The 26881-nt window shown below is 31.9% G+C and overlaps 1 protein-coding gene and 1 long non-coding RNA gene across 3 annotated transcripts in view; one reads left to right on the top strand and one right to left on the bottom strand.

Moving 5' to 3' along the window:
- The window catches only part of LOC145738796 (uncharacterized), a 116485-nt gene that overhangs the window by 41931 nt on the left and 47673 nt on the right, over nt 1-26881 (bottom strand). The gene's annotated exons all lie outside the window — the stretch shown is intronic.
- The window catches only part of grh (grainy head), a 72573-nt gene continuing 47072 nt past the window's right edge, over nt 1381-26881 (top strand). For both annotated transcript variants that reach the window (XM_081993848.1, XM_081993847.1), the window contains exons 1-2: nt 1381-1606; nt 6297-7134. In XM_081993848.1, the coding sequence (XP_081849974.1) occupies nt 6452-7134 (683 nt within the window). In that variant the 5' untranslated portion in view covers nt 1381-1606; nt 6297-6451. The remainder of the gene's footprint in view (nt 1607-6296; nt 7135-26881) is intronic.

Genomic DNA, 26881 nt, shown 5'->3' with positions numbered 1-26881 from the left:
GTTGGGAATAAAAAATAATTTGCAAAGTAAAACAGACTCCCTTGTCTCGTAGGGTGTTCATAACTTGGTTCTTCAGTTATTTCAAATGTGAAGGAATACCAATACAAAAATGGAAAAAGCTACAGCTACAGCTACTAAAATATAACTACTAACAGCTCAAGTTAGTAGCTAGCCACTGCCCGACTCAGGTTGATGCTTTGAAGTTTTTGATGAAAAAAATCTTTCTAAAACATTTAGGGAATCCTCTGTAAGATACGGTTCGATTTCGGTTTCGGTTTCGTATAGCAAGACTGAGACGACACTACTTAGTTTCGAAGGTGATCGTAGGCTAGACTGGTAGTCGCGAGAACCTCTAATGAATATAATAGAAAAGTGATTTCTTACTTACTTTCCGGTAAATGATTTTTAAGCACCGAGTTTTAACGTCAATTTTTAATGTTGGTTTGGCATTTTAGAAAACAGTATGACGCAGTTTAATGTTGGTTGGGTTCAAGCTGTTTTAAAACCACATTTTTAAAATTTACTGCGTTCATAAAATTAACTAATAAAACTTTGTGGTGTATATTTTAGGTGATGATATGCCACTAATTTACACTAATCGAAAGTGTGGTATCGTGATTAAGCAAAAGGAAAAAAAATCAATATCTTTTCCCGTCTTCTGCATTGCGTCAATAAATTCTCCTGCTAGACAGACGCAGACGAGCAATCAGACACATACTTCCATCTCTTTTTGATTACCTCTTAAAGCGGCCATGATTTTGTAAGATGACTGGTGCTGCCCCTTTCATGATTCTATGACGTTGGTTCAGACAAACTGCGCGGTTGCGTAGCGAAAAGACCAACACCACTTCGTGGACCACGGAGGACCATTGTGGACTCTTCAGTACTTAAGTTATTCAGAGCCGAATTTAGCCCAAAATGTTCACTTTTGGTTGAGGTAAGTGTGCTGTGACTTAAGGTACCACCAGCTTATGTAAAGGTGTCTAATGGTAATGGTTTATTTGGTTTGAAGTTATGATTAGTAAAAAATAATTGTAGTATGAAAAATGCTTTAAAAGTGGGTTCCGCGCTTAACTGAATGTAAATATCCGGGAGAGTTCAATAATCGCGTAGACGGCAAACCCACAAAATGTATGTTTTTAGCGTACTTTTGGATGTAATATTAAAAGTGAAAAAAGATTTTGAACAAATATTCGCTGGGTACCGGGATATTGAGCACGGTTCTGACGCTACGAAAGGTTTAGAGTCAATCATCGACCATCGCACCTGTGTCTCTTTCTTTTGGTTAATACGAAGAACCTGTGGTACGGTAAGAACCGCTGTTGCGCACGCCGCCATATACCTGCGATCGGCTTTGAATCGTTGTAACCTAACAGTCAGTAGAGTATTAGTTCGAAACACTTGTAGACGTTAGTATGATATTGAATATTGAATTGTAGCCAAAATTATTGAATGCATGTTGCCAACGAACAAATGGAGAACATGCTTCGCTCCCATACCCGTCGTGTTGTGTAGTGTCGGCCCCGTGAACATGCCACCCTTGCCCTTATTGTGATACAGAGACGAACAAAGGGATTCGTACGCACAACGCAGGCCGAATACATAGGTAACACATCTACGTTGTTATCGCTGAATAAAACTACCGCTTGTCTAATTTTCTTCACAATTCAGACAATATTTTGCTATTTCTTTTCATATTTGTCACTCTCACTACACCTTAGATAACGTAAACGTCTGTTTTGCTTGGACGCGGTACGACTGCTTTGCTTACATTCTCACTCGCTCCTAGTCGCATTCAATATTGAATGATTACAATAACACCTGTTATTTGAGCCTGACAGACCTGTTCATCAACTAATGCTTACTCAATCTTGCAACTCGCTCGATCAGTTCAGTTACTTATGATTCGGAATACAGTACTGACACTTGCTCTCTGTCAACGTCAACCGCAAAAACTTCCAAAAAAACTGTTTACGTAAATGAAAAAAAACAAATAATTGATTTATTATATCTGACTGAGTGAGAGAGTAATATTATATAGCTATAATTATTAACGTGCGCAGTACGTAAACAGTTAATGTTATTCCAATAATTGCTAAGGAGCGTCCAAGCGCTTTTAAAAATTGCTATATGAATTATTTCTGTTTTGTTATCTATAAAATCATATGAATATATAAATTCATTGTTTGTGTTATTAACTAATGACAATATTACCACATTAATATTTAACTAAAAGAAGGTCACAGGTAAATTAAAAAATAATTCCCATTTAGTTATTTAGTAAACAACACAGTTTAGTTCCACCCTAAGGCTAGGCTAACAAAAGTTTGTTGGTATTTCACCTTGACAATGACTTACTGTATATTGACATTTGGTACAACCCAAATAAAATTATAATTATCAGTAAAATATTCTTTTCATAACTACAAATTGAAAAAGAGACAACACACCTCTCTTTTATTTTCATCTGAAAATAACTTTTCAAGGCCTTGTCTAATTTCATTCCGTTATAGTAGTAACACCTAGGATACATGGATTTAATTGTTTTAATTACTATTATCTTATGTAAAAGGTTTTGTACCTCATTCACTTAGAAATAATAATTATATCTATGTTATACCTCTTCTTATTTTATCTGCTAAATTTGTTTTGTTTTATAAAATTTAATCTAAATATTTTTGTTACGGTTTAACGAAAACTTTTTTTAATAGTGAAAATGAAAAATTAGATTTTTTTCAATCTCTCCAAAACAGAACAAAATTTGACAACAATGTCTCGCGACAACTTTTCATCAAATGTGACAACTTTCATCTAACTGAATCGGTTTAAAAAATGTTAAAAGTGGCCCAAGACATCAGGCCCACCCTGTATTTTTGCAGTGAAGAGAAAATAATACTTTTTAAAATAATTACTTTATACTTTAAAATTGAATATTTCAGTGGGTAATTTATCTAAAATAAAATAAAATATTAAAAAAATATATCCATATGCAGTTGAAGTTATAGAGTGTGTTTTGGAGTTGCAGTAACTTGTCAGACTGAACAACAGCTTTTGCAGATCTAATAGAGTTATTCTAGTTTAAGTATTTTTTAATATGCCTTAGTTAATTTTGCACAGATTTGACTATTAAGGTACATTTAATTTAAATTTGGATTTAGTGTAGAGAAGGTTCAAGAGAGCGTCTGGTACATTTTTCAATTTTGTAATATAACTGTCACATCAAAACGAAATAATTGTCAAATATCTAAATAACACAACAAGTTAATTATTATTATTTAGACGCTAGAGATTTAGATATTTCTTCGTTTTCTTCTTCAAAAAGTTTTTTAATGGAAAAGGAAACTGATGAGCATAATTCAACGTCCCTCAGATTTTTTAAAGCTTGTTTGTTGTAAGATATTCCCCACTAATTTTTTTCTGTGAAAAAAAAATTATCTACAAAAATTAAATGTTAACTAAAAGACAAACTACAGCTTTCAGCAAAGGTATAATTTACCATAATATTAAGCAAAAATGGGCTTAAGCAAAAAACATACTTTCATTAATGAAATGAGTAAGAAAAACACCAGTTCTATTTTTCAGTTGATTATTTAAGTGCAGCTTATTACTGTTTCTTTTTAGATGAAAGATGAATTTTAAAATAAACCGTAACCGTTATACGTCTGTTAGTTTAGTTTATGTTTTAATTTTTAAGATAAAGAATGAAACAGATTTGAAAAGCAAAAATTTAAAAATTCTATATAATTATAATACGTGACTTTTTTTTTTCGATTTTATGTTGCCATTTTAATGCATCACTTACCAATAGAAGAGAAAAGAAAATAAATTATTTTAATTTTTTAAATTTTGTTAATAGTTGAATGTTTAGCAACTGCAAAATTAAGTATATATTAATATTAAATTCGTGTCGTAAATATTCCCACCATGGAAAGTGCAATTTCAAAATCAATTAAAAAAAATTAAGAAATGAAAATAATGGTCATTTCTCAAGATTTAAAAATTTTCCAACTTTAATATTTGAAAACCCATTTTAAATTTAGAGGCATTTGTAGTTTTACGACTTTTTACAGCTGTTTAAATATATTTAATTTAAAAAAAAATTTAAATTGCCAATCAGTCAATTTTTATAAATTAGAATTTTACATGTAAAGGCAGAACTGTTCTCCTTATTAAAAGTGACATAATGCCAATTTTCCTGCTGTTTCTATATTAATTCCGAATAAAAGTAAAATTTTATTTCACATTCTGATGTAGTAAATATTACAGCACAGTAGTCCATCACAAAATAGAGTAACAAAACATGTAAAAATATAAAAGTCAAATGGCAGGTGGTAACTGTCACTGTCACTTACATGTTTTTGACATTTTAGACCATTCTCGTGTCATTTTCAATATTATTCTGGGTAAATATAGTTTTTGGGTTTTGATACTAAATTGATTTGCATGTGGGTTCGTGTATTTAGCATAAAGTTTCTATTCGTGATCTGCCACTAGTGAAGCACTTAATCTGTACCTGCAAATGGTCCAAACCAATTCAATTTCAGAATCACAAAAGGATGTTTTTTAGGGTTTTAAGCGCATTTAAGGGTTTACTGCTTCCTAAAGGGCGACAGTTTGGCACTTAAAGCTTTTAAATCCAATATAGTGACAATCCATATTAGTGTCATACAGAATTGTATTGTACTGTGCAATTTAGCTATTTAGCTAACTAATTTCTGAAATAATATTAGAAAATGTTTTTTTTTTCACTATTTTAATTTAGATTAAAAACGAAATGCACTTTTTAGCATCTCTAATATCTTTTGAAAACAATTTGTTATTTACTCACTCCCCATAAACAACTTTTAGGTTTGGTTCAAGAAACCTTGTTACTTTGTATCTTGATATAATAAATGTGTGCAATTAACGTTAATTTCTGATAATATAATATTTCTACTCTGAGCCTAATAGCGGAGCACTTTACCGGAAAAATCTTCTAAAGCAACATTTAACATATTTCTCGCTTTAATCTTCCAGTAAATCGGACTTAACCTAATGTAAACTAAGAAGCTGAAGCAAATCTAAACGTCCTGAGTACCTATAGCACAAAAACATTCGCTTGATAGTAATTCTAATAGAGGCTTTTTACTGAATTTGTTATTCAAGAGATACTAAAAACTGTAAAATAAGCTTGGTTTTTACTTGCAGACACGCCCAGAACAAAATAAAAATGTTATCAGACACAATCGTCCAATGAGGAGAATCGATAAACTTCGAGCCAAAGCTATTGGATGCAAGAGTTGAATTTCAATGACGATAAGTGGTCGGGTGTAAAATAAAGATTAAGAAAATGGAGAAGAAAATTGTAAGGGCAATGACATCCGCGAGTTTACGTGTATAAATAGTACTAGTAATTTTATGGTTTTTTAAATACTTGAAAATTACTAAGACGTAGGCTAAACTATAAAAATAATGTAAGGAAGGACCAGCATTGTGATTTCTAAATAGTTAAATTTTATGTTCAATTATTTTCTTTTAAAGTATTTAAGCTAATGAGGATTGAAGTGCGCCATAAACTATATGCAAAACTATAGACCCTCCTGGTAATTTAAATATAATATCTTTTGTTCTCGGAATGACTCAAAACAGATTGAGAAGAAAATCGTTCAAAAACTCTTCACCTAGGTTCTTTTTTTTAATATTTAAACTAAAACCAAAAAACTAGTTTTTTTTAGAGTCTGTATAAATACATTTTAGTGAATGATTAATGAATGGGTGAATCACGACTCCTGAATGAAACTGGTTACTTCAGTCTAGTTTCACGACAATCTGGTTACTAACAAAGACGTGCAGGTAATTGCTATCGGTTTAGACGACCTCAAACTTACACGAGACCGTACAGTGCTTCTAGGTCAAACGTCAAAATTAAAATATTATTAGCATTTTCGTTTCGTAACCCTACCAGTCAATGATCACCTGTTGTTGTCGAAACCACCCTCTGACAATCGACCCACAAAGGGCATTCACGACTTGTTTGTGGAACCGGTAAATGCAACTTGAAAGCTGTATTTATATTTTTAAAGTGGGTACCTGATTTAAAAGCACAGGTCTTTGGTTGGTCGTGCAAGATTAATTTTTTTGTTGGGTTATTGTTTATTTAACGCGCAATTACCCGTGCACTGTAATCAATCATTGATTTTTATTTTCGTAATTGACGTACAATAGGTTACTTAGGAAAAGAGGAGTTTTATGCAATTTGATAAAATAGCTAAGCGTTATGCAATTTGATTGATTCTAATTGAGATTTTTCTTTGCAGACTGAGTTGCCACGTTTGATAGTGCCTGTGAAAACCGAAAGCCATACATGTGCCATAAAACTAGACATTTAATAATACGTAACTGAAGTGCAATACTGATTAACAGTGACTTAATTTCTGTGATATATACTTGCCATACAAATTAATCTGTAACAATGACGAGACGAAGCATCGAAAGCTCTTCCAGCCATTCGTCCCCAATGCAGGACGAAAACGGCCTTATATCCTCACCTCCACCTCCTCCTCCACCGACCACATCTCAAGCTTTATCCTCACAAAGATCTCCACTGCAAGTGATGCCAAACTCTCCTCCAATGCTAGCCACAATGACACCAGTTAACGTGATGGATCTAAAAAAAGAAGTAGACGAGGAAAGTGCCATAGGACGAAATTCCTCATACTCTCAAGTGAAATCGGAAGTACTCTACGACAAAGAGGGAGGTGAGATTTACTCGTCTCAAAACATGGAAGACAAAACCGACACTCCAATTGATCTGATTTACGAAGACGGCAGCAAAACTGTCATTTACACAACCACGCCTGACCAAAAAGGACTCGAAATCTATTCGGCTGACAATTCGGGAGAAATTACTATAAACAATATAAGTGCCCATCAAATTCAGGCCAGTCAACAAATTAGAGACGTTCTTGTCGATGAAAATTCGGGGAATATCGTGAGCTCTAATAGTCGCGCACCTGGTACCGTTTCGGTCGTGTTACAAGGCAATGGGCAAGGACTTCTTCAATATCCACATCAAGCTCAAGTCCCTGGTGCCACTGTTTTGGTGCTTTCCGAATTGGTTGAAGATGTTGGCGTTCCAGTCGTGGGACTTACTAGGTAAGATCTCGTATACTACTAACAAAACTATTACTGTCAAAAATGCTTTGTCTGTAATGTCCATATATTTATTATTTTTCCTCTGAATATGATGGATATGAATGAACACTTTTATAAAACAAGAAACTATTTTAGCATAAAATGTACTTTATAAGCCAGTTTACTAAAAGCTGATTTCAGTTCAAAACATTTTAATATAATAAAGGACTCAAATGAATAATTTTAAAAATTTTTCTTAAAACTCACCGTTTTTTTGGTTAGTTTTGCAAAATGAAATGTTTTTATTGAGTTAGCAGTAGAATCAAGCTTTAAAGTATTCTCTGGCACAAACATGCAAAAGAGCTATCTGGGAAAATTCCTCATACTCCTCTTTTTTCAATTCAAAGGCAAAATTGATTTTAAAAAAATTACTCACCAGATCGCTAACTCTACGAAGTATCACAACAATTTCAGGGGCTTGAGATTCAGAACTGACTAATTTCCAATCGTAATCACTTGAAAACAATACAAAAACCCCTTTCCGTACTAATTCAGGGTGTTAACTAAGAAAAAATATGAAAAAACCATGACGAGCGCCCTTACCATAACCTATAAGTCCTCATGGACGCATTTTTCGAAGGAACTCAAAACTGCGGAACTGTAGAACTTTAAGTAACAATTACAGTTTTTTCCGTATGATATTTCATTCTTCAGATGTTACATACAACTTTAGAAGTTTTCATGGAAATCATAATGTATTTCATTAAATTTGAAATATTAACACAGAATTTCTATTTAAAACATGTACCTACCATGTATGCTCTCAGAAAAGGTGCAGAGACCTTTAGAGCAAAAATACGGTTTTTAATAATTTTTAAAGCTATTAAGTTGCGTATAGCTTTTGTATAATAATATTTGTTTGAGGTTGTATACAAATTAAGTTAGAAGCTTATAATATAACAGCTTCAGGCAAAGACATTAAGCAGTAATAATAATTCGGTAATTGTTTCAATAATAGTTATTACTAGACTTTTGAAATAAAAAAATTAACTTACTTGAGATAACTCACTAACGTCCACCAGTACAATTATAACATGTATCCCTCATGGTGGTTTAAGAAAAAGTCTTTATTGTATTCTACATCTCGCAATAATCGTTGTTACCTAAAAAAAAATTTAATACAGGCGAAATTCAAGCAAATTTAAGTACGAGTAACTAAATATTTTTTAACCCATGTTTTGTCTAATTTTGTAAATTACTGTGTACACGCTTTTAGTTTTAGATTCAAATTTTGGCTACTTCAAAACTAAAACATTACCAATCCAGATAAATAATATTACAACATTTATTAAAAGTGTTTCTTAATAATTACTATTTTTATTTAGCAGGTACTTACAGTTGGGTTAGTATTAAAGTTTCAACATAATAATTTATTAGGAAATGACATGCATTTTTGCGTGCCACCACATACCCAACTTTGAGTTTAATAAAATTAATCCGAAGGTGAAGGTTACAGGGGAGAACCGAAAATGCAATACTTAGTGAAGTGCTATTAAAAGTACTATGTAGTATATAAACGGGTACTCATACCACTATATACGGCTACAAAATAAGCCTTTGCTGGTTACACGTCGTACTTTTGAAGGCTACGAGGGGAATGACTCGTTTAAGGTGAACGTAGCTTGTACCAATAAAATGATTTTGGTACTGTTCTTTTTTTTTTGTATAGCAGACTTTTTGCCGATTCTCAAGGTGTTTGGTGTTCGTGTGAATTTCGTTTTTGAGAAGACGTCTTTTAATTTTATAACCAATTTAGTCACGTAAGTGTCCGAAAATATACGTTTTGCGCTTGCATATGGTTATAGTCGAACCATAAAGTGAAGAATATTTTAGCAGACACCTCGAGCAATCTCTCGGAACAGCAATTCTCGCAATTATTCTTTATTCAGGCTAAAGTAAAGGCTATTATTTTATACGTAGGTTTGCGACCTTGAAGTTTTCATATGGGTCATCCGCTTTAAAAATTGTAATGTTAAGATTTTTATCATAATGTTGTTTTCAAATAACAATCAATTGTTAATTTGTTTGTGTTGTTTATAGTAAAGTTTTGTGACTATGCAGAAAATGTATTATTCTACTGCAACAACCATATTGTTATTTTGATTTGACGTTAATGGATTTTGATTAGATCGTGGAAATTATATGATTTATTGCGGTGTATGCAAAGCAGAAAACGATCCAACTATTTGTAGTACAAATGCAACAGTTCGCGGTAAAATATAATTTTAAAAACAAATACTGATGCTAAAATCAAGGCTGTCATAATTATTTTTAAAGATTCCTCATTGGTGCCTAATTAGTATATAGCGTAGATAACAAGCAAATACCAAAGGTAATTTTATACATTTATATATTATATAAACAAACTTTTGTAAGTGCTTGCCGTCTATTAACTAAAATGTAGCTTAATAATGATTAAGCACTTTGCATTTTAATACTGAACGTTCTTAATAATGGTGTTTACAACAATACAGATATCATTCCTTTTCGTGTTGCTGGAAATCTATAAATCAAGGTTATTAATAATTGTCTATCTAGATTTCAGATACGACAACGCCTTATAAAGGGGAGTAATTATTTTTCTGCTGTACCTGATGATATCTTTGTCCTGTCCAGTGGCTTAAAATTAATCTACAACATGTAGTAGTATACCAAAAAGCATTTTTTTAATGCCATAAAACGATTTGTCAGTAAATCAGCGTTATGGAAATATAAACGTAAACAAGATAACAACTAGGTCACAGGTTATATACGTTTCTTTCTCCTTCAGATTGGCAGATAAATTAAGAGGCAGTTAAATTTAACTGCTAGATTAAGTACACTTTTCACCATTAACCGCAAAATGTGGCCAATATTTTGCACACCCGTATACTACTGATTTGTATCGGTAATAATTTCAACCTTCTCAAAATGCATTCCTAGCTTAATGCTAAAAAATATGCATGAGTGAAAACAGATACCCAATAGATAGGTAAGACATAATTATGAAGGATTATGTCGAACGCAAATAGTTAAACATAATCCTTCATAAATTGCTCTTTTTATTGGATAATTAAACAAGCACTTTCATGTTTACTGAATGACAACCAAATAATAATTTCCACTAACACCAATTAAAACTTTAGCAAACAAATTGTTTTTCCTTTTGCTGCTTAGCGACAAAATTACAGCTCTGTCGATTTGAATGTAAAATTAAGCAAGGATGTCTGAAACAAAATTGTAAAAGCAGCAATCAACGTTGTAAACTATAATAACAGACTCTCGTAGTTAATTACTTACACCGTACATCCTAATAGGAAATGTTTCACAGCCAATTTAACAGACTCGCTTTTTTAAAACTTCAATCCTCCATTAAATAAAAATACAAATTAGAGTCCCAGTCGATTTTAGAGTTTCAAGTTATAAATACGTTGCTGTCAGACTTTAATTGCACTTTGATTTAAATTTATTGTGGTGTTTTTATCAGACCTCAGATATTTTCATTGCGACAGAACGTATTTTTATAATGTAGCACATCCGATTATGCTAATTGTGTTAGCGAGCTAGAATTAAGAAGATTCAAGGTTCTCATGCTATGATGCTTTAGGCTTATGTTATAAGGTGGATTTATCTATACGTGTCTTTCGTATAATATTATTTAATGTTAGATACACGAAGTCCAATTAAGTTTCACTCGACTTTTGTTCTACTAGAGTAGTTTAGAATGTTTTAAATGCTGGATATATTTAAAATGGCCCAGCTTCTGTTGTTATGTTTAGTCTTATTATAAGTGAATTTAAAGTTTGGACACTTTTTTTAGCAGTTCCAGAACTAGTGTCGTTATTTCGATTTTTAGGGCAGTGTCCTGGATTGGAAATATGGATTTTAGTTAACAATACCCCCCCAAATCTGTGGAAATTGAACGAGTACTTCAACTTTGCAATCCATTGGGAAAGTTATATTTACTAATAGTCATTGACAACATTACTGTTTAAAAAAATCTGCCTGCCACATCCTGTATACCGTGTACTGTACAGAGTCTCTGTTATTCTCGGTATCCAAATTGAGTTGATCTTTCTCCGTTTTGGGAAAATTGAAATTTATTATTAAAAAAATAGAAATTAAAGCGTTTAAAAATCCTCTTCAATGATGTACTTGATTATGGTATTATTTAGTTTCTAGAGGACTGAAAAACGTTCTTTAAGTTTTTGTCTTAATTGGTCTTGGAAAATGTCGACGCCATTAAGAAAAGCAAATGACTATTGTGTGTTATAGCTTTGGTTATATCTCCAAATTTTTATAATTTACGGAATCAAAAAAAAAATGCTATTCATTGACGTCATTACTTAATTTTTGCGTGCAAAATAATGTAAAATTTAGACATTAAAAAAAGTAAAGTATAATGTAAATATTTTTGTAAATTTGCTCTATCAAAAGTATGCTTTTGTATGTATGTTATCATATTTTTTCACTTTATTTAAATAATTTACAACCTTTTTGATAGCAAACTTTACAAAATCTTACTTAAATCAAAACTAAACGCAAACGCACAGTTTTTTTTAATGTCCAAATTTTACAATATTCTTTACGCAAAAATCAAGTAAAGGAATCAATAAATATGACATTTATTTTTTGCGATTTTATAAAATATTAAAATTAGTAGCATAAAGCACACTGATTATTATTTGTTTTCCATAATGGCGGCGACATTTTCCAAGGACAACTATGACAAAAATTTAAACGTTTTTCTGCCCTTTATAAAGTTAATAATACCATCATAAGTACATCATTGAAAAGGATTTTTAAAGCGCTTTCCAAAAATGCAAAAATTCAAGATGACGGCCGTAAGAATTTACATCATCCAATATAAAGTGACAATTTAAGCTACTGAAAAAAATCTTTTATTGGTGCCTGTCTAATCTAGCTTTTCCTTTATACATGGAGGATCATTCAGAAATCATGTTTTCAACTTTTTTTAGGTTTTTAAAAAATAAAAAAACACTCTTTTACATCTTTTTTAAGCAAGCAATGGTAAGCAGGAGTTGCTTTTTCAATTTTTCCCAAACCAAACTACTCCAATTTTTTTATGTACACCTTGTATATTTTAAATTTGGTCTTGAAAAAGTGTATTATTTTGTAATGTCTTAAAGTCTAATTAGGGTAGGAGATACAGAGACGGTTAAATGAGGAAAACTTGCTAGTTTTGAAGCTAGAAATTACAATGTTTGGGGTTTGAGTTAAAAAAAAAGAAAGTTGGAAAACTCAAGAAACTTTGTTTTTGCTGTAAACTGAATATAAAAAGGCTTTCAAATTGCCAATTTAATCGAAATTTTACCCTTTACAAGAAAACAAAAAAAAAGTGGCACACATCTTGTATAAACTACTTGTATTTTACCAGAATTCTTATGTATGGACTGTCCCAAGTTTGACAGGAAGCATGGAGTTTTCTTTGATTTTAGGGCACCTAACCTAACATTTCCAAAAATCCGACTATAATGGTCACGCGTCAAGTCATATTGGTATTACTGAATTTGAAAAAAACGAACCTGATTACATCTTCCAAAAAACGAATTATTTCTTTGAAAACGTATTTTGTAAATTTCGGTTTTGCTGGATATCTTCAGATGTATTCGGATTTTTAATGTTTTTAAAAGGGCATATCGTTGTATCTAATAATGTCCAACTTTGCCTTCATTTAATCGATTCTGTATCTCTTATAGTTTCTGAGATACTGCACTATCAAATTTATATTTTTTTTAATAACTCACAAAAGGAGGTATTTTGTTAATAAATAATAACGTCCATACAGCCATACATATTTGTTCTGATGTGATAGGAATTTCCTAAACATCAAATTGCACAATTTAAAAAAAATATAGGAGACGTATATTTACGTTCATGTCAGTCATGAAGTAGACATCATTGAAACTTTGACTGCTTGTTGTAACCCATTGCCATGTTATTCTCTACTGACATAACAGACATAATAATAGACATTTTGCACACTCCTTATAAACATATAAAATTAATATAACATTCATAAAACATAACTGTTCATAATATTGCGCGCCAGCCATGATCTAAATGTAACTACTTTCGGAGATATCAACAGTCAATTAGCTTGAAAACCCTCCTATATAACTTATAACTTTCCTGCTGCAACTTGTATTCCAAAAACTCATTAAACAACACACACCCAAAAGTGTTTTCAAAAATGAATTAATTTAAAAACATATTTTTTAAAAAGCGGTTGTAATAATTAAAATTACTATGTAGTTAAAAAGTGAATGATATTGGTGTTTACAATCCAGACTAATTAATGACTGATAATAAAGTGTTTTACAGCATAATAAAAATTTACCCTGAAAGCAAAATTGTCTTTGCTTCTTACACTGATTGATGTAGTATTTAAACCTACTAGCTGTCACTGCATTATATATGTAATCAGGACAATTCCAGCAGTTCCTTAACATACGATTGTCATGAGTAATAAATAAAATTTAAAGGAAAAATCTTACGGTATTCAAATGGGAATAAACAACAATTACATACATTCAGTTCGATGCCGAGTAATGTTGAATAATAAACATCTCGCTATTTTACCTTGAAACTTTTAATTAGCTATTAATAATTTAGCTTAAATGTTTTGGAATTGGAATTTTCAATAAAGTTATTATATAGAAATCTTATCAACTGGTAACTAAAACGTAACGTCCAACGCGTAATCTGTTTTTAAAGATAAAAAAATCTGTATTACGCGGAAATAAATTATATATAAAGCTTAAAGCAATACATTATTTCTCCTATAGTGTTTGGTCAAACGTAGATAAATAAGAACATGCAAAGTTCCGTTGCATACAGTTTTGTGTTATATCTATATATCAAAGCTTGCCTTATATAACTCTTATTTATGATAAGAATTCCATGGCCTTGGGAATAATTAAATTCCACCACGTTAGTTGCAGAACTGCTAATTCGGTTTCACTTTATCATGATTTAGGCGAATATTATTCCAACTTTTGAATTAATAAAGATTTATTGTTATTACTTCGCATTTTGTATGTAATTGAGAATAGTCGTCAACGCACAGACGGGGAATATTTGAAATATACTTATAGCCCACGCAGCACTCTAACAGCTTGGCTTCCATCGATATTGAAATAAAAGACTTAAGAGGACAAGTCGAATTTGACAGTGGCGTGCCTGTGAGTTGGTTTAAAAATTTTCAGACACAGTAGAATACATTTTAATGTTGTACTTATATCACAGTGTAATTGAGGTAAGAATCTGGCATGACAGAGTGAGAATGTTATATAAGTGTGAATTTATGAGGACGGCAATGATTTTCATTCCATTTCCATGTAGATTCGTATAAATGGTTTTGCAAGAGTTATTAAAACACTGGCGACGTTGTTTAAAGTGCAATTCTAAAACGACGTTACTATTAAATAAAGTGCAAGAGAAAACAATATTTATTCTCTTACAAATTAGGACCGATAGTACATAATATGTTCGTTGATAGTGACCACACCCAAACGAGTAAACAGTCGCAACAGTAGGCGAAGATAATCTAATCTGCTGGAGTACACGCAGTACGCAATTATTTTATATACTTGGAAATAATCACTCTTATTAAACTCTTTGGAAAAGTTGATAACTCGCCGTGTATTAAACCAAATAAACGATAGCCTGTATAGCTTCAATAAAATAACCACTGTCCTAGAATATATCAGTGGCGGTCCCTAAGATTGAAGCCATAATTTTGCATAATCCGTGTGGTAAACATTTTTGGGTCATGACAGTAAGTTGGAAAGCGGCCACACCATTTTTGGCTTAATGCCCTTGAGCTGTGACAATTTTGCTCGTTGATGAATGAGCTCCCATTAACAAAAAATTTGCTATACAAAGTTGCATGTTAACCTGACTTAATAAAATACGTAGGTAGCTTTTTCAGAATCCGATATAAAGACGTTATATTACAAGAAGAGTATCCCATTACAGTTAATAACAAACATTAAAGAATTATTGCAAAATCCTCTGCTAATAGGGTATTCGATCAGTTTGACTATTACCTACATATCTTTAACGAGAAGAGCAATCACGATGTTCGAGTGGTTTTTTGTTGGTCACATGCTCATTCGTATTAAATTGAAATAACTGAGAGCAGGATTCGTAAAGCTTAACCGGACTGATTAGCATATAATAAGTCTTGTAAATACACCGTGCCTCAAATTGGTTCTACATTTGGGATTTTTGTAACCGTAACAACGAGAAACTGTTATTATGGGTGTCCAAAATGATTTATATTAAAAGGTAATTTTCAAAATAAACATAACTTTTTTTTTTGGAATTTTGTGTATAACTGTACTGCATAAGATGTTTTTTTAAATTCTTGAAAAATTGTTATTAAAAACCGTGAAAGTTGACACAAATTTGTATTAAAAAAACCGATTAATAAGTTTTAAATTTAACGCATAATGAACATTTACAAAAACAAAGGCCATTGCTTTCAGTTTAGTGTTTGAATGTAAATAGTAAATATTAGTTATAAAAGTATAAAACTTATTCTGGACTATACCCAAAAACTTATATAATTAGGAGATTAGGACAGAAATGTTTGGTTAGACAGGCAATATACATAACGACCCAAATGTATCCTTTAGGTGATTAGATGATTTAGGCCTCTCTATACATTGACATTGTCACCACTAATAAATATTTGGTCATTTTGGATACTAGCCCTTAAATATAGTCACACCGTAAATTAAAATCAAAATCATCTACTGTTGTGGTTGTGTGGAAGTCACTCCTGTACATACGCTACAGGGTCGGCTTAACTTATTTTTCTAGTATATCCTGACTTAAATATTAGATTTTAGACTTAGACTTTAGAAGTAACACTTTTTCGAAATCACAGTGGGCTTATATTTTCATAAATAGTTTAAATGTTAAATAGTTGTTGAATAGCAGCTTTCAGTTTGTTCTTTCCTGACCAATCACACACTTCTCCACCGTAGTGATATTTACGCAAATGTTGCTCATTTAGACTTTTCATTGGTTGTGTAATAGTACACTCTGCGTAGTTTGATAGCACATTACATTCTATTATAACCGAGCAGACCTGACAATTCTACATTATCAAACATATAACCAGGATGGCGTAAAATCTGCAATTGACAGTGACACAGAAGAAAAAATAATAGTTTTTCTTTTATTTCAAGGTAACGCTCATCTGAATTTACCATTTATAAAGTTGTGACACACGGCTAAACAAATGATTATACAGAGTGTTACAGAATACTGCTGATGGCTGATCGAGTAACAGTTTTGCTAAGTGTCGTGCATGATTTGATAATCCTAATAAAAAATTATTCAGTTCAGTGGCTGAAGAAACTTAGTTTGGTGTCAATGTGACACTTTTTCCAGATGGCTTCTTCTACATAGGGAAAAAAGTTACCCTATGTTTTCGAAAATATCTGACAATCTAACAAGTCGTTAAGTTTAAACATAAAAGAAAATGTCAATTTGACATTAACCAAAGTTGGAAAGTAAAAGTCATGTAATTAGCTTTCTTAATAGTTCCTTATCTGTGAATCTGTAGTTTGCCTTCAACAACTTTAACACCCTGTATCTCTGAAAACTAAAGCTGTGACATTTGTCTATAGAATGCTATTTCCTGCATTTCCTTCATGGCTTATTAGTTTGTAAAACATATTCTGAAACACTCTGTAAAAAATAAAGTAAACTACAACCAAAAGTTGGGGTTTTTCCCAATTTTTGGAAAATCCAAAATAACCTATTTATCGAGATACCAATTTGAGATACAATGTCTTATTCCCACACAGTGAAATAATTGTAAAAACTATTATCTTTCGTCACCAATTAATTCTTCCTCATAAATTCGAGGTTACTGTAACCATTAAGGCCAAGTTTGAAACTTTTCTTACATGAAAACTATTTAAAGAAGTTATAGAAAAATAAAATTGTGTTCATTTTCTTTAATAAGGGTTGAGATATTTGCAGACATCAAGGGACAAAAAACATAGATAATTAAGAAATGATAATGTGAGCCATTTCCGATGAACCATATATAATGCATGACCGAAAGCAATCAGTATAAGAAATGGAAATCATTTTATTTTCCGGTTCTTATATAGTAGTAATTGGCAATTAACGTACCTTTTACACTTATTTGAATGCAGAAATGCGTTCATTGAAATAATTGATTTATTAGGTAAAAACACCGCGCTCTATATAAAAATGCGTACAGGAGGATATTTTATTATCCCAAGATTGAAAGTTTTAATTAATACACATTGGAGCTTTGGATGACGGCCTTGGATAGCATCGGTTCTTTTAAAAGAAACTGATGTACATACGTTGTTGTATCACATGCAAAGAAACAAAAACACTTAAATATTTAATAATATATAATTTTACCTTCGATAGTTTTTAATATAGTATAAACTAACAAAAAAACAAACATGAACTGCATCTCAGAACTATAATAGATAGTAATCTTTCAACTACTTAATATCCTAAATGGGACGTCGATTTGCATACGCAGTGTTTTGAAATTAATGTTAAACGTTATGTAAGCCTTAGCTTAAATGACTTAACGTGAATAAATTTTTAATTTTGTTCAACAATTTATAGCCCGTTTTGCATGCAAAGCCTCAATGTTCCCTACTTTTATCTAGGGAAGTTACATCTAATTAACATAACTGCAGTTCTCTTTTAAATTTTGTGCAATGTTTTTAGAATAACCAAAACAGATATTGTTAAGACGAAGGCTGGACGTTAAGAAGAGTTCTTGGAATGTCATAACTGTTCATGTCTGCAACTCACTTCCATACTAAGCAGTCGATAAAGGCCCGATTCAGTTTCGAGTTCCTGAAGTCCATAAGAGGAATATTTATTTGGATCGCGTTTTTAGGAAAAGTTTAAATCAATAAATTCCTAAAAACGTCTTCTCTCGCCTAAGGAATTGTATGAAATAATTACCAGAAAAATGACCATGGAAACCTTCTTTAATTAACAGTGAGACAGTTTGTAATTGGTTAAAAAATAAACCCATTTCCTGTAGGTAATATGTTGTTCATGTGGCCATAATAAAAAATAAACGTTCAGTATTCTACCAAGATGAATTTTTAAATTTTGCAGCCAAAATCGAAGGCCAACATGGACATTACACTAACAATATATGTCGAGTTGCCTAATTCAATATAAGGACATCGTCAATGTGGTAATAAGTAAATTTAAAACTTGGTAACCGACTAATTAAACAATTATCCTTAATATTCAATTTTCTACGCAACTTCCTAATCAATTTTGATTCCTGTCATGAAAAAATCTGCAAATCCTTTACGCTTACTTGATTGTTCATCCAACTGGCAATATGGAAGTCACTATCGGTTACGTCGGTTACTATTTGCTTATTACCTAAATGAATTACCTTGAACCTAGAGTTCGAACGCTGTCTGCTGGACTTGTTCTTCGATGCAAGATAGTTCTAATGATTATAATAATGATTTTAGCCTCAAGAAAATGAAAATAAATGGTGTTCAATACGACATATTATTACCAACTATTAAGCATTTAAAGGCTTCTACTGCGTGGAAGTTTCCATACTAATTTTACCACTAAGGTTTCGGTCGTTACTATTTACTTTATTGGTATTTTTATTATGGAATTGGTTAGCGTGGATGTATTCAAAACATTTATTAATCCAAAGGAGGGTTTACTGTTTGTCGAATGGTAAATTATATTACATTATTTTGGTCTACAAATATGATAAATCAACATAGTACTGAATAAGGTATTTTGTACTAACTTTTGTGCTTTCAGAGAAAGAAATAATATAATTTGTTGTATCAACACTAGTTCTAGAATGCATTATTTTGAAGATGCCAGGTGCTGAAAATTAATTTAAAAACCCAGAACTGTCGAACACTTTAGTGTTTTCTGACATTAAGTAAATGAGAAACAAAAAAAATAAATAAAATTTCATGATTAGTGAATAGTATAATCTGCGTTACACTAATTTGACAAATATACTAAACGTACAGGGTGGCAAACTAAGAATGCGAGGTACTGAATCTAGGAAAAAGAAATCATACATGTTTGAAACAAAATTTTTTTAAAGAAATATGGACATAAGGAATACATCTAAATTAATTTCGTGAATCCAGCGTTGCCGCATCTACATGAAATTAGTCGCAACAACGGATTTTCGTTAGACAACTCTAGTAACTGATGCTATATCTTGATTCTGTTGCTTAGTCTAGTAAGTTTTTGTAATCAGTATCTCTTTAAATGTTGTCGTTTTCGAGATATTAACTGTTAAATATTGGAATGCTATAGCAGGCGAACGGTTGAAGATAGAGCAAAACGGCTTACATATTCCTCTTACTTTTTTGAAATCTATCTTAGGATGGTATTTTCAAAATTTTTTGTATTTTTTTGTTTTTTGAAAATTTTTAAAATATCAGCATCTGATAGATAGAAAAAAGTAAGATAGGAATATGTAAACTGTTTTACTCTATCTTCAACCGTTCGCCTGTTACAGTCTTCCAAATAGTAAAAAATCCAATGTTTAACAGTCAATATCTTGAAAACGACAACATTTAGAGAAAAACTGATTAGAGCAAAAACTCCCTAGGTTAATCAACAGAATCAACAAATAGCATCTGTTACTAGGGTTGTCGAACAAACATTCGTTGTTGCCACTGATTTCATGTAGATGCTACGCTGGAATTAGGAAAATATTTTAGTTGTTAGTATTCCTTATGGCCTTAATACACTTAATACAATTTTTGTTATAATATACTTAATACAATTTTTGTTTCAAACATGTGTCATTTTTTGTTTCCGAGATACAGTACCTCGCAATCTTATTTGGCCACCCTGTACATGGACCTTATGAATTAGAACATACAGAAACTTACAACTGCATAAGGGAATAGCATTTGTGCAAGTTTAGAATATTCCTCCAAACGAGGCATGGTTCTCAAAAAGTAACTGTAACAAGAGTATTCATGGTTTGTAAAAGAGATGGAGATACAATGGAACTATGCAAGAAAATAGAAAAGAAATGTCTTTCTTCATCTCACTTTGACTTACATTTCTTTCTGTAAGTCTGTCCTGTTTAAATCTCTATTTCTATCTCTGTCAATTTCCTGTCTGTCAATTCCCAAATATACTAGTATAGATGTTTGGGAATTGAACGACATTTGTATCATATTTTCCTGGATTATGAAAATGCAGCAGTTAAACTCCTATAGAAAAAGCAAGTTAAACAAATGTGACTCATATCATCCAGGATTCAACAAAATTTAGAAATTTTTAGATGATGAACACATGAACATTTGCGTGAATACTAGTGTGGTATGGCAAATTAATGGACTTGTGTGCTCACCATAAGCAATGTCAATTTTCCACTCGTTACTATAAAAAAGCTCATACCACACTAGTAATCTACATAACTTTTACCGCACTAGTGTGGAGATCACGGCAATGGTACAGTAAAACGTAGACGGGAAAAAAAAAAGAAAAGAGGTGGTAGAAAAATTAAAACAATTTTTAAAACCTTACATTTAAAAAAAAAATCAAAACTCACGAAGTAACATTCCTATATAACCTGCTTTACTTAAAGTTCATTCTGTCTTTAAGATTGAATTTGTATGGACAAATAAGTTTTCTTAATTTTATTTAATTGTAAATGCAAGTATGAACTTTAATGCTGTCCATTAATTGAGTTCTTTAACATGTTCAAAAGAGAAACCGATTTATCAAATAGTAAAACAACAATTCATTTTGTTAATTTCAAATTGAAGAGGAAAAATATTAACAACTATTGATTTATTAATCCAACTATTAGGGTTTTAGGTCAAATTTGATTAATACGGTATAATGCTTTTGGAAATCAACATTTGGCAACTTTTAATTTAAAGATTTAAAGGATTTACAAGCTTTGTGCATTAGGTATTGACGAGTTTGGAGATTATTTTAAACCCTGACAAGTGACCTGGCTTCATAACTACCCACTATACTTTTAGGGATAAGTATAACGAAATTTCGGTTAAAAAGTTAATATTATTGTAAGTAGGTTTATGTTTGGGTGTTCTAAGTAGTTTAAAAGTTATCATGTTACGTCACTACACATGTAGCTTATTATTTAACCAAAAATGTGTGTTCAAACAACACCAAGACCACTTAACCCTGTATAATGTTGCTCACGTAATGCCCTTAAAATAGCTACAGTCAAAATATCTCTAAACCCAATCAGTTAATAATTGTAATGAAATTCTGCCTTTTGCTTTTGGGTCTGTATTTTTTTTTAATCAGAGATTAAAGAATGACGCATTTTATAAGAAAAAAAAGCATTAGGTTTTACCTGAAGACCAAAAGATGACTCGCAAAGTGAAACATTAGTAATTCATGTGAATAGAAAGGAGACATTAATTAAAATTTAAATATTTCTTAATGAGCAGCCTTGAATTTGGAACTAAACTTTTATAAATTCGAATTTAAACGAATGGAATCACTAAACCTTCAATGCTGCTAAGTAATCCAGTTGGTAATTAAAGGAACAAACGTAAAAGCAAGAAAAAAACTAAACGGAAGCGCCGTTATTCAAATGCATAGTAGCACAAAACCGGGAAGGTAACATTATGAATGGAAACAAGCTCGTAAGGTGCGTAAACACAAACCACACAAATAATTACGTATTCAAAAGATGAAACAAGTTTAAAATATAGGTTCAAATGTGTACAGTATTTTTTAATGTTGATATTCCAGTTGAGTAGGAATTTGGGACACTCCACTTAGTGCAAGTTGTTGCTAAACATAACCTACCTTAACTTGTTTTTTCGTGCACGCGGTCATAACTGGTTTTTTCTCTCGGAAATCAACTATCTTAGGACCTGAGTAGTTACAATCGAATTTCAAATAAAAGCGGTTTGCTGCGATTAACGATAAATCAGGTTTTTATTTGTACTTGACTTTATAGTTGTTCATTCATATGCATGTATATGCCGATGGGTGTGTAGGTATATTATACACCTACGTTTAATTAAGAGCAGTTTCTTTTCTCTCTCAATCGAAGAATATGTATCAAGAAAATTTTAGAGAGGACAGACCTTCAGAGCATTTTACCAGAAGTCAATATATGTTATAATTTGGTGGAACAATGGTTTTAACTTGAATGTTTGCGCAAGATTTTTACTAACTTTATTTTCACAATAATGACGTAAATATTTCTGTTTCAGGTAAGCATCTCGAATGTTAAACACTACTGAGTTCAAAATGGTAAGTCAATTGGGATTGTTAATGGGTCAGTAACAGTAAAGCTCATAAAATCACACCCAATGTCTGGTATGTAAAACGCAATTGGTTGTTTTGTTGCATTTTGTACATAAAAAGACATCGTAGATATTTTGGTATAATTACATTGGCCGCGCCCGCTTCTCATTTATCAGTTGTTTCTTTTTTACTTTATTGGGCTCTCCTCACCAAAACTCGTTTCGGGATGGCCAGGTATAGGTCATTCATCTATCAGAGCCGTGGCTGGTATCGATATTTTTACTCCGTCGATAATTCTCCTGCTAAGATTTCTATTGTCTCTTCTATACCAACAAACCTCAGAATAATTGCAATTATAACCACCAGTTGTGCGTTGTTTTATCATCAGATATTCAAATGAACTAGGATTTTATCTCCATGTTGACTGAAAAAACTGTACTTGAGCCTGCTCACATAACTGTAAGCATTATATTTCAGTGGACATTGTCTAACATAAGAAATTTGTTGCCCTTTTATTAGCAGTAATAAACTTGAACTGGTTCATTGACTACCATGTAACAAGACTGAGTGAATGAAGGAAGAAATACCATATGAAGCGAATTGAGTTGATTATACTACTAGTTGTTAGCTAATAGAACCTAGAACTGCCTTAACCTTAGCAAGGTCAGAAGTGGTCGACTGTCTAGTCTTGGCCCCTTCCATCACCGACACCCACTACTGGTCTAGGAATCCTGGTTATAATGATAAATCAGTTACTTGTGTTTGCTTATTGCAACTAGTTACTACATTTTCAGCTTAACCCACAAGACACGAAATAATTCGTTCTTGTAGCGTGCTGCAACATACTGATTACAGGATCGGCTTTAACATCTTGGGTTTAGGACACGTAGTGTTTTAATTTTTTTTCCTAAAATCAAATTTAAATATTCAAATATGCATATTGGACGATATTTCTTCCACCGGAGATATTTAAGACTTTCTACCTACGCAACCTGCATAAAGACGATGCGTAATTATATTCGGCCTCATGTCATACAAGGTCGAATGTAATTTCTTGTCATTAACCGGTAACATAATTAGAGTAAAGGCAATCACTTCACCAAGGGCGAATTGGATAGTCTCGTCAGTAAAGGGGATTTCAATTTTTGTGTCCCAAACCATGCGATTACCTCTAGTTTCACTATTTTAACCACTAAACCACTGGCACATGCATAAGACACACTTTAATTACTTAGGCTTCTAATGCACGCTAGTACCAAGAACAGAGTGTTTACTTTTTGAGTTATTTGAAGAGATACAAGGAATGTTAAATTGGGGGCCAAGCTGCGCAATTTTTAAAGTTCAATAAAATGCAACTTTACAACTTTACTTTCAGAGATATCTGAAAAAAAAAACAAAATTTTGAAAATTAGTATTGTTTTGGTAATATATTTGACTTAACATTTTCGCTTACATTAAGTTGTAATTGCTAGGCCATATTCCATTAACGTGCAGTTTTGTTTCAAGCGAATTTCGACTTTATAGACCAATTTAGTTTAACTTGGGATCATTTCGAAATTCGTTTATTACATTTTAATTTTTTCAAATGTGGTATATTACATTATGAGAACCCCTGCTCACTGGTTTATCACTTTAAGTGAATGTTTCTTGTCGACCTGACATTTTGATAGACACTGGGACTTTTCACCTAAAAAACATCTTCTTTAAGTACCCTTGATTATAGATAACAGTGTAGAATGAACTAGTTCATTTCTTAACTAGAAACTTAATGTAGAAATTAAATGCTTGGATGATATTTAAATACAGAAAAACCAAGAGTCATTCTTGTCTATCTTCAATCACATTTCTTAAGGTTAATCCCTTTAGAGTGTAGTTCTCTTTTAAACAAATTTCGACTTTCTAGGAATATTGAGGGTTAAAGTTTAAGGTGCCCGTAAATTGGTAAAGACCACTTTACTCCTGGGGAGTCCTAAAATAGTACTGAATAATGTAAAGTGGTTAAAGTGTTATGCTCTTTGTTGGTATAAAGAGGATTTAATGATGGTAAAATATTCCAGGACTGTATTCAGTTTTCTTTCTGTCTAAGATACTAAATGTCAATCAATATAGTTTTTTAGCTTAATTAGGCAAATAAATACGTATACACCATCAATCAGGTATATTACAAACACACATTTTTTCTTCTGTACAATGTGGCAATATCATGGATGGATATTTGTTTGGTTAGGTTGTGTGTTTTGGTATCATTTTTCAAGTAATTAAAAAGAAGGTTACTTTTCCCTTTTCCTTCTCTATGCAACGTTCCAACAAAGACAGACAGACAGACAGACTCTATGCAACGTAGCAATATCATACTTGAGATACGACGTTTTTAAGTTTTGGTACCATCTTCAACTCTGATTGTTCTTGTATTGGGTTTTTACATTTTTGGTTATCAGTATAGTAGTATCTAGTTTGCACTAATAATAGTTAATCAACCTTTGTGCACCATACAAGTTTTCAAATTTTACTTAAACGTAAAACTTTGTGGCAATTCGTACATCTTCATAGTCAACTATTTTCACTTATTAAACCGCTAAATCACTAGCACGTGCATACTTCACTCTCTTTTAGGCACGTTTCAACTACTTGAGGCTTCAAAAGCTCGTTAGCGCCGTCTATAACCATTTTACGATCAGTTCAATTGTTTCCACCTGGTATCTGCTCATTCTCTTCACTTTCAACTTCATAACTTCCGAATAATTCTGAAAGTGATCAGCCAAAGAGTGTCAAATATGCTTAAAATAGAGATAATTGAAATAAAACTGTATGTATGCAGAATCATATTATATGAATGAAAACTCGTAAAGTCACTTATTATTAATATTTGCTTCATGTGTAAAAACCGGGAAGGTTAGTGATTAAGTTTTATTCAGTGATGATAAATCAAATAACTTGTTCACACTTCATAAACCTAATTTTACAGTTGTGACAAAGATTGTTAAAATGTGAATTTTGAACAATGATGTGATGAATGTGAAGCAATTTTTTGATGTAGTAGTGTAGAATAAAACAGAAACTGGAAGTGGAATGCAGAAATTCACTTCAGATATATCACCAAAAGGACAAAATAATAAAGTGTGTGCAACTGGGAGAGTAAATGGAGTGACAAAGAAAAGTGGAGTAGTCAATTCATTTTCAACACACCATCCAATAAACTTTGACAAATTAATGAACAAGAAGAGTGTTTTACTTAAGAACTAAATCAGCCTAAAAATGGTATGAATGCCGAAGCAAACTCAATGAATATGACAATACAGTCATATTAGCTTAGTCAAATTTGCTTAATTCCCTCCCAAAGACTTTCCAAAACAGCAAAGCTTTTGCATTTTCCCTTATGGAGCATTACCATAAGTTTCATGTTGGTTCCAACTTCAAAAAGTCGGAATTATTGTTAATTTAATTAAATGAGTGCAAGACCTCCAGTTTCTATAGGGATGAAACAGAAAAAAAAATTAGCTGGCAGCTGCCTCAATTAAAATGGATTCCTTACTTAAAGCCCCAGCTGCTGACCTTCCTAAAAACCTTGAAGCTAGAGGAAGAGAGCCTCAGAAAGGACATTGCAATCTCTAGAACCACAATCAACAATACTCAATGTTAGTTTTGAAAGTTGAAATATTTTTATCTTCACTAAGTGGTATACTTTGGTTTCTTAAAAATTCCATAATCGGTCCCTGTGATTTACGTGATAAAATCTTGAATGCATTGTCTTTTTTTTTTGTTGTCGAAAGTGAAAAAAGTTGAAATACGCCAATGGATTATTGCATTTCGTGTATAAAGTGGCCACAATTACACAAGTTCGATTATGTGAGTTGGGCCAATATATCAGTTGACCATACATTCTCTTTCTTATGTAGGACGATGAAAGAAAAATCAGCCTGCATCCGCAGCCGATGATGATAATTCTGTCTGGTTCAAGTTACAAAACAGCCTTTTTCAATGTTCGCAATTTCGAAGCATTCTGCTTAAAAGCGCAACACTCACCCGATGATTTTAACTTTTACCACTCAAAGATATTAACAATAAGTGCTTCCTAATCCTATTGCAACTATTAACTCATTATTAATAGTAATAATTAAACTTGTTTTATTATTTTCTCATTGCATATTCAAGCAAAGTAGGGTTTGGTAATCTCTGCACCTTAATGTGTCCTGAAATTGCTCGAATGCATTTTAAGGAACTATATTCACGTCAACGTGAAATATTACTAAATATTTCACCTGTTGCTATCTGAAATGCAATAATTGTTAGTTTCTGGTTTAATATGCATGTAGAAAGTAGTGCACACCTCTTCGTTTTGCGACACGTAAGCGGAAAGCTTGCAGTCATTTTTAAAGGTAACATCACTTTGCTTTGATCACAGTCAAAGTAGAAAATTGAAGTGTGA

Source organism: Ips typographus, linkage group LG16 (genome assembly GCF_016097725.1).
Source record: "Ips typographus isolate SLU linkage group LG16, UJ_Ityp_2.0, whole genome shotgun sequence".
NCBI lineage: Eukaryota > Metazoa > Arthropoda > Insecta > Coleoptera > Curculionidae > Ips > Ips typographus.
The sequence above is the reverse complement of the archived record's forward strand: the minus strand, read 5'-3'. Positions and strand labels throughout refer to the sequence as shown.